The sequence below is a fragment of the Myxocyprinus asiaticus genome, chromosome 26 (assembly GCF_019703515.2).
Source record: "Myxocyprinus asiaticus isolate MX2 ecotype Aquarium Trade chromosome 26, UBuf_Myxa_2, whole genome shotgun sequence".
In the NCBI taxonomy this organism is placed as follows: domain Eukaryota; kingdom Metazoa; phylum Chordata; class Actinopteri; order Cypriniformes; family Catostomidae; genus Myxocyprinus; species Myxocyprinus asiaticus.
Window position 1 is genome coordinate 45,260,369 of NC_059369.1, and position 9,632 is coordinate 45,270,000.

Genomic DNA, 9,632 nt, shown 5'->3' on the forward strand with positions numbered 1-9,632 from the left:
CTGCTGTGTTTGTTTCTGGTTGTTGGGATGGGTTGAGATACGTACAGAATAAATGAGGTTCCTGCCGGTTGTGTAGAGTGTGTATCTCTGCATTCTGGAAGCAAATGAGAGACTTAAAGCGAGGTGCAAAAAAAGAGAAATGCGCCAGTATAAGCTCAGGCCTTCTTTTGTCATGCTTTTTCATGGCTAGAATAATCCTGGATTGATGGGAGTAATATTACAGCCGCTATGAGTTCCCTCTCTCTGCAGTCATTCAGGATTGCATTTGTTTCATGTCTGCGTGATGCAGTAGTTTACAGTCCCATCAAAATCCCTTTATTACAAACAGACAGGACCCGAGTTAGTTGTCTTTGCTTTGTCATTAGGAAAGATAAACCTTGTGTCATCACAGGGGAACATACTGTACATATGTTTGAAAGGCATCTTTTAACTAGTTTGTTTGTGCTCAATTATGTGTTTCCTGACGTTCAGACTCCATTTGAACTTTGCTTTTGTTGATGATGTCTGTGATCATTCATGCAAATTCAAGAAAGATGAAGCAATGTTATCCGATCCGGAACTTCTCCCAGACTTGGCCACTGCATTAGACACGCCTCCTCTTTCTAAAGTCCTGCACCAAACGTAAGCCATTGGTTGAGCGAGTAATGCTTAACCCTCATATAGTGTTGGGGTAAAAATTGACCCCCTTTTATCTTTGCTTTTTTAAAAAAAAATATGGTTTCCTTCATCTTAGTGGCATGAAGTTTGGTGACTTTTCCTACATTTTCTATAAATACACACACACACACACACACACAATTGTGCTAGATTGTGGTGGTGTGGTGATGTGACAAAAATACTCACACTCATGGTGTTCGGGGTCAAATTTCACCCCACATAGGAAATGAATGGATAAGACCCACCCCCCCACCCCCTCCGAAACACACACACGCACACACACACTTCACCTTGAACAGTTTTAATTTGATGCCTTGTAAGCATTTATATGTTTTATATATATATATATTATACTCTCTCTCTCTCTCTCTCTCTCTCTCTCTCTCTCTCTCTCTTCAGACTGGCATGATTAAAGTGGAGTGAAGGTATTGATGGTCTCCTGTGAGGTTATTGATTCCTCTGTGGTTACTGTAATCAGCTTGATGAACTGGCAGGAATGAACAAGCAAACACGGCTGTAGTTTATTACTGTGTCCCGTCCCCCCCTGACACAAAGGTCTTGATTTACCAAACGCATTAGTACCTGTAACACATCTCATTTAGCACCTATTTTACTCCTAGCTCTTCATTCAAAAATAAAATCCCATTATAGCAATATGACATTAGGGGTGTTTCTCATTTCTTAAATTGTGCATCCTTGTTTTTCCTCGCCCCTCTATCCTCGAGCCTGTGACCCAGAAACCAATCAAAGTTTGCCATCATGAAGGGCATATCAGTTCTTTAAATGCAACGTGAGGAGGCAAGGATTGAGGACGGAGGAAGCTTCCAGAGGACGCTTGAGCGAGGAAGCCAAAGTGCATCCTGTGCAGAAGACTTTTTGGTTGAAGCACCTGACGCATAAATTCTCCTCCCCTTCACATCTGACACAACAGTTTTAATTCATGTTTCACCTTTGTGGTTTAAATAAACCATAACTCTCACATACTTTATCAGTGCATCATGAATTATTAGTTTTATTATGATTATATTCATAAATCAAGTTTCAACAACATAACGGCAAACATTCAGATGTAATGCAGCTGTGCAGAGACGGCACTTTGAAGTGACTCATGAGTCATTCCATTTTACAAATGGATTCTCTGCGTCCTTTCCTTGTTTCCTTAGAGGGAGGAGCTAGGAAGCAAGGAAAGGAAACGAGGATGCACAATTTCAGAAATAAAAGGCACATATGACATCTTGTTTTGTCTTCTAGTCTTTCTTTCTGTCTGTTCTTCATTCCTTCCTTCATTTTTTCACTTCCTTCTGTCCTCCCTCCCTCCCTTTCTTTTCCTTCTCTGCTTCCTTCCTTTCAACCTTCCCTCCATCCTTCCTTTTTTCTTCCTTCCATCTGTCCATCCATGCATAATCTTTCCATCCATCCGTCTGTCCATCCTTCCTTAATTTTTCCTTCCTTTTTTCACTTTCTTTTTTCCTTCATCCTGTACTTCCTTTCTAAATTCTGTTCTTTTTTCACTTCCTTTTTCCTCCTCCGGTCCTCCATTTCTACTTTCCGTTTTTCCTTCCATCCTTCCTTCCTTCCATCCCTTTTTCCTTCCTTCCTTCTGTCCTTTATTCTATCATTTCTTTCATCATTTATTCATTCATTCATTCATTCATTCATTCCATCCATCCATCCATCTGTCCTTCCTTTTTTCTTCCTTCCTTCTCTGCTTCCTTCTTTCCTTCCTCCCTTCCTTTCTTTTGCTTCTCTGCATCCTTCTTTCCTTCCTCCCTTCCTTTCTTTTGCTTCTCTGCTTCCTTCCTCCCTTCCTTTCTTTTGCTTCTTTGCTTCCTTCCTACCTTCCTTTCTTTTGCTTCTCTGCTTCCTTCCTACCTTCCTTTCTTTTGCTTCTTTGCTTCCTTTCTACCTTCCTTTCTTTTGCTTCTCTGCTTCCTTCCTACCTTCCTTTCTTTTCTTCTCTGCTTCCTTCCTACCTTCTTTTCTTTTCTTCTCTGCTTCCTTCCTACCTTCTTTTCTTTTGCTTCTCTGCTTCCTTCCTACCTTCCTTTCTTTTGCTTCTTTGCTTCCTTCCTACCTTCCTTTCATTTCTTCTCTGCTTCCTTCCTACCTTCTTTTCTTTTGCTTCTCTGCTTCCTTCCTCCCTTCCTTTCTTTTGCTTCTTTGCTTCCTTCCTACCTTCCTTTCTTTTGCTTCTCTGCTTCCTTCCTACCTTCCTTTCTTTTGCTTCTTTGCTTCCTTTCTACCTTCCTTTCTTTTGCTTCTCTGCTTCCTTCCTACCTTCCTTTCTTTTCTTCTCTGCTTCCTTCCTCCCTTCCTTTCTTTTGCTTCTTTGCTTCCTTCCTACCTTCCTTTCTTTTGCTTCTCTGCTTCCTTCCTACCTTCTTTTCTTTTGCTTCTCTGCTTCCTTCCTACCTTCTTTTCTTTTGCTTCTCTGCTTCCTTCCTACCTTCCTTTCTTTTGCTTCTCTGCTTCCTTCCTACCTTCCTTTCTTTTGCTTCTCTGCTTCCTTCCTACCTTCCTTTCTTTTGCTTCTTTGCTTCCTTCCTACCTTCCTTTCTTTTGCTTCTCTGCTTCCTTTCTACCTTCCTTTCTTTTGCTTCTCTGCTTCCTTCCTACCTTCCTTTCTTTCTTCTCTGCTTCCTTCCTCCCTTCCTTTCTTTTGCTTCTCTGCTTCTTTCCTCCCTTCCTTTCTTTTGCTTCTCTGCTTCCTTCCTACCTTCCTTTCTTTTGCTTCTTTGCTTCCTTCCTACCTTCCTTTCTTTTGCTTCTCTGCTTCCTTCCTACCTTCCTTTCTTTTGCTTCTCTGCTTCCTTCCTACCTTCCTTTCTTTTGCTTCTCTGCTTCCTTCCTCCCTTCCTTTCTTTTGCTTCTCTGCTTCCTTCCTACCTTCCTTTCTTTTGCTTCTCTGCTTCCTTCCTACCTTCCTTTCTTTTGCTTCTTTGCTTCCTTTCTACCTTCCTTTCTTTTGCTTCTCTGCTTCCTTCCTACCTTCCTTTCTTTTCTTCTCTGCTTCCTTCCTCCCTTCCTTTCTTTTGCTTCTTTGCTTCCTTCCTACCTTCCTTTCTTTTGCTTCTTTGCTTCCTTCCTACCTTCCTTTCATTTCTTCTCTGCTTCCTTCCTACCTTCTTTTCTTTTGCTTCTCTGCTTCCTTTCTACCTTCTTTTCTTTTGCTTCTCTGCTTCCTTTCTACCTTCTTTTCTTTTGCTTCTCTGCTTCCTTCCTACTGTAAATTGTAACAAGCTTTGTGCACTGTAAACCCAAATAAGTTAGCAGAACTCAAACAATTTGAGGTAATCAGTTACATCATTTTTTTAAGTTAATAAATTATAAGTTTAAGTAAGCAGAACTGTCTGATTTTGATTTTGTACTAATGTTGATTTTTTTTCATGCATTTTAATGGTACTTACCTTTTAATTTAACTCTTTGGATGAACTTAAAATCACCATGTAGGCTCAACTTAAATATGTAAAGTAGTGGGAACCTAGCTAGCAAGTACTATCTAGAACAAACTTTTACAGTGAACATTAGCATGCTGAATGCATGCTTTGAATTGCTATAGCAATTGCTGAGCAAGTATATCAATATACTGTAGAAGGATCTAATATTGTACCTGTCCTGAAGCTAATCTCAAGCTCCACTATTCACCATAATGGTACCCCCTAAAATCTTTAACATAACAGAAACTCTTCTAAACAACACAACAAAACATTAAACAATAACAAGTATCTCCCTTTACATTCATCTTGCACTTACACACTATATAACACTTCATTTTAACATTTACTCTTAAATGAAGCTTAAATGAACACTTCCCAGTTTCAGTCCTGTACATTTAAAGAGACAAGTTCATTAAACTCACAACAACAGCTTAAAAAGTGCAGTTTCATGAACTCAAAAGAAAGAGAAAATTCTAAATACTCATCAAGGTTAATTTATGTGAACTAATTTGTATGATTAAATTTTTACTTACTCAAAATAATAAATAATTTTGAGCATTAGAGTTTACAGTGTGTTTTAGCTGCAGTACGGTGTGTCTCATATAGCTTTTTACTCATTATATTGCACATGTGACACATTAAGATGATGTCTTCACACTGAGTGGCTGCTTGTGTTCTCACGCAAATTAAACTTCATATCAATTCATCTCTCAACCTTTGTCTGCCTGAAACTCAGTGAATGGATCGCTCACCTCCGTCTTTCATTATCTCTGTTGTTCGTAATTGATGATTCTCTATAATGAGTTGAAATACTTCAGTCTTGGTTTCCATTATGAATTCCATGAACCTTCACTCCTTGAAGACCTCTAAAGACCGCAGGCCACTAATGAGTCTGTCCTAGAAATGGTTGTTATGACAGCAGAATGCTGTCGATGCTGCGTGGATATATTGACGTGATGCTGCGCTCGCAGTGTGGTTTAATTGTAGTGTGTTTGTATGAGGGGGAGTGATGTGGTATTTTACACTTCTGTGATTTTTATGGCATATTTTAGAGTACAGTTAGTTTGAATGCACTCTTCCATATTCTGAATAACAAGCTGATCTTCATGAGCGCCGGGTGCATGTGTAAATGTGTACGTGCCTGAGTGTGAAACTGTGTATTTTTAGTCGTTCACAGACTGTGCAGAGGAGGTGTGGAGACTGCTTGATCTCAGCTCTGACTTACTGTCCTAGAGTGTCTAATTGTGTGTGTTTTTGTGTGTGTTTGCCCATTTAATTTTAAGAGCAGCGTCCATAGTGTCTAGATAGGATAGATATACGTTTTTCTGATGGCTGGTCCCATCATTGTGTGGATACTAGAGCTGTCCTGGAATTCTAAAATTTGCCAGATAAATTGGAAAAAAATCCACTCATCTCATCTCTGAGCATAAACATTTAAAGCTCTGTAAATTCAGGTATTACACTAAATGACTTCATATTTTGAATTGTGCTGTGTTCATTTTCTGTTGTACCAACTCTGTTTGTAGGGTAGGTTGTGTGTAAATGACTGAAAAACAATAAATACAGCCCTAGTGGATACACAAGTGTGGATACCTGCTCACTTTTCTGTAAAAGTTATTGCAAAGGTTTTTGACAAAGCTTTATGAGAACTGTTGCAAGACTCATCCGAGACGCAGTCGGAATTGGCATTAGCTCCTACGCCCACCTTGCAGGCCCATATTTTCCCATCTGATATAATTACACCTCAGTTTTGGAGTCCAGAAGTGGGGTAGAGCACAATTACGCTGACAAATTCAGACGTAGATGCAGGCAAGGCTGGATTTCAAAGCAGGCTGATCTGTAATGGTTTTATGAGCGAGTATCTGGTGGTCCGTGGTATCTCTGTTGGTTGGCAGGTACATGTGTTTATTTAAGGCAAATGCTGGGCTGTACTGCTAGCTCACATTACAAAAGCTATCAGCTTGTGCTACACTCTAAACCAACATGTCTTAGAAGTGAATGGGGTTCATAACATGATTTAATTATCTCTCTTTTTTTAAAGGGGATATCATGCAAAACATGGTTTTCTAGGCTCTTTTGAAATAAGAGCTCCCTCCAAGAGAGTGAAAATGGCTTTGTTAAAGTAAATTATTCTGGTTGTATTTATATTGGTTAATATTGTACAAAGATTATACAAAGATTGTAAGGGGGCTACAGGGAAAATAAAATGCCATAAAAGTATCAATTATGGGCCCTTAAAGGGCCAAAACAAAAATGTTGTCATCATTTACTCGCCCATTTACTCACATTGTTTCTGAACCAGGATGGCTTAGTTTTTTCCTTGGAACATTAAAATAGACTATATGTTAGGGAATATGTTTGTCTCGGTCACCAGTCACTTGAATTGCATATATTTTTCTATACAGTTAAATAGAAAAGTTACTGAGGCTGTCATGCGCATGATGTTGTTTCATGTGTCATGGTAAAAAGAAGGACATGCAGGTTTGGAGCAACATGATGGTGTGTAAACTATGACCGAATGTTCATTTTGGGTGAACTATACCTTTAATTGATTTGTTAACATTTTGCTTTTAGCTTATGCTGAATATGTGACATTAGACTTATAGGGTCCAAAATAAATTAAATTCATTAATTAATTAAAAACTAGGTGTTTAAATAATAATAATAATAATTAAAGCTGTAAGCAGCAATGCGGATTCCGCCTCAAAACTGCAAATTATGTAAAAATTGACGTGGTAGAGACATGTACTTCACACATGTACACAACATTTCATTAATTTGTTATTAAACATTGCAAGAGTCTTCATATGAACTGGTGATAGCCTCAGGCTATCCATCTCATGAACAGTTAAATTGCCCCATTGAGCAATAACTATGTGCAATACACAGTTTAGTCTTTTTATATTTATCCAACACATCCAACCTCTTCTGTCATTTCATTCTTCTGAAAAAAAAAAGAAAAAAGATTTGTATTAGATTTGCACTACGTATGTGTATGTGTGTATGTATGTATGTGTGTGTCTGTGTGTGTATGTATGTATGTGTATAATTATTATTATTTTTTTTTTATTATTATCTATGTCTTGCTGCTGTTTTTGTATTGTTTTTGTATTGTTGTACACTGGAAGCTCCTGTCACCAAGACAAATTCCTTGTATGTATAAGCATACTTGGCAATAAAGTTCATTCTGATTTTGATTGAATCAAAGTATCGGTTTTATGACTAGCGGATTTGTAAAGCATTATTTTAGTGTTAGTGATAAATAATAGTAAACTGTAATTCTGTCATCTTTTGACATATCAAGGTGAAATTTTGCACAGTACTTCAGAGTGATGTCATCTTGAAGCCTGTTCAACATTAGTCAAAATGGCATTAGATATTTTGGACATATGGATATTGAGACAATGTGGACATTTACATAAATGCGCACCTTTCAGACATTTTGTATTGTATTCATTTTTGCTAAATATCAAATTGAAAGACATGAATCCTACACATACATACTGAGTTTCAAGTCAATTGGAGCTATGGTTCAGGAGGAGTAGATTTTTGTAGTTTTGGACAAATTTGTATTGTACAGGAAAATCCATCATGGCGGACTTTATGGGTTGTAGAGGCTTTTTTGTTCCTCATGAGAAATGAGGCATATATACCAGGTTTCAGAAATTTTGGACTTGGAAATGGCATCACTTTGAAAATGGACAAATTGGGGCGTGGCCTATAGCGCCACCTATAGGCTCACGTGGGCCATTTTTGGTGTGGTAGTTACTTGTGGCCTGTAGTATCAATATGCCAAATTTCAAAACTTTTTACCAAGGAGATCTTGAGTTATTGGGCAATTAAGAGCTACAGGAATAATAATAATAAGAATACTAACAAAAACAATAGGTTTCCTCCTACCGGCGGAATCCTAATAAACAGTTAGTCTGAAACGTTATTAGGAAATGCAACATTATACATTTATCTGCACTTTGTCACAAAGGAAAACAAAAATAGCAAAATCATCCTATTGTCATATCCCACCATTGGCAGATGTAACATTTATTCTGGCAATCAATGACATCAGGTTAATAAACTTCAAGTTTTAGTTAATAGAACTCTCAGATTTTGATTTTGTACTACAAATACATATTAATTTATCTTAACTTCAAATATTGAGTGAGCTCATATATTAAGATTACACTTAACTTTAAACTTAACTCTTTGACTGTACTTAAAATTGACATGCAATCTCCACTCAGGTATAAGGAACTTGACTGTATGCATGCTAATTGGGAGCACTATGCTTTGATTAGCGTAGCAGTTGCTTAATGATTAAAGCAATATATTATAGTAAACAATTACCTTGTACATCTTTTCAACCTATGCTCAAGCTCCACTATTCAACATAATAATAACCCACAAAACTCCAACATAACAGAAACTCTTTCAAGTAATACAACAGAACATTAAAGACTTACAAGTCTACACCTTTATATTCATCTTGCACAAAGACACATTATATTACACCCAGTTTGAACAGAAGTCCCCTGCCCATTAAATAAAAGCTGCAACTCATTTAATGCATATCAAGTTTAGGTCATGTGATACATGCATACAGTACCTGTACTGCATTAGATGACAGTGGTGTCTATTGGTTTAACATTTAATTTACCAAGTCATGATCAAAGCTGCTTTGATCATGTTCATAGGTACTTTGATGCAGTGCTTTACCAATTAAAATAGTTTATTATTTTGTCGTTCTATTTTTAGACTTTGGCAACTGCAGCCGAGAATTTTCAAATGGAACATCAATGGAAAGATGAGTTTCAAGTAAGTAATTGGACAAGATTTATTATTATTATTATTTTATTTTATAGGCAATAAATTATTTGAAACATTTTGTGATTTTAAGCAATTTGTCATTTGTTATTGTGGGCCGAAATCATGTCCATGGTATTATAAAACATGCTACTTTGAGCGTTCTATTGCTTTTACTCAAGCTTTGCAAAATACAACATAAAGCAAACTTCTTTTCAAATACATGTTTTAGTATCTACCATCCCTTCAGCCAGAAAAGTAGTTCCCACACAAGCAACTCATTGCTATGCATTTTAGCACAGCTAGAACACTGTTTTGGCCAATCAGCATTCGGGACCGAAATGATCTGTTTTATTATTCTGTTTTAAACATTGTTTCAGTTTTCACATGTGCCTTGTGCATAAAGTTCATTTAAGGCAACGGAAGAAATCTCAGATGCCTTTGAAATGACGTTCATGCTATTCAGGGAGAACATATGAAGTTCTCTGCAGATGTTTAATTACACCATTGTAAATGAAGACACCAGCAGTGGGAGAGGCTTTTGAAATTAATAATACACCGGCTCATTTTCACTGCTAAATGCCCCTTGTGTTAGAACTCGTTACGCCAAGACATTCAATTAAATGAAATCGAGATTCATTAAATTAAATGCAAACAAACAAGGGAATGAATAAACTGATAAATAAATAAATAATCTGATCATACTGAAGCCTCTTTTGACCTCACTATGTGTGCGAG

At 37.3% G+C, this 9,632-nt stretch overlaps 1 protein-coding gene across 1 annotated transcript in view; it reads left to right on the plus strand.

Annotated features, from left to right (window-relative positions):
• Positions 1–9,632, plus strand: part of LOC127417060 (voltage-dependent calcium channel subunit alpha-2/delta-1-like) — a 140,649-nt gene that overhangs the window by 33,868 nt on the left and 97,149 nt on the right. The window contains exon 4 of the mRNA XM_051656758.1: positions 8,847–8,906. Coding sequence (XP_051512718.1) covers positions 8,847–8,906 — 60 coding nt within the window. The remainder of the gene's footprint in view (positions 1–8,846; positions 8,907–9,632) is intronic.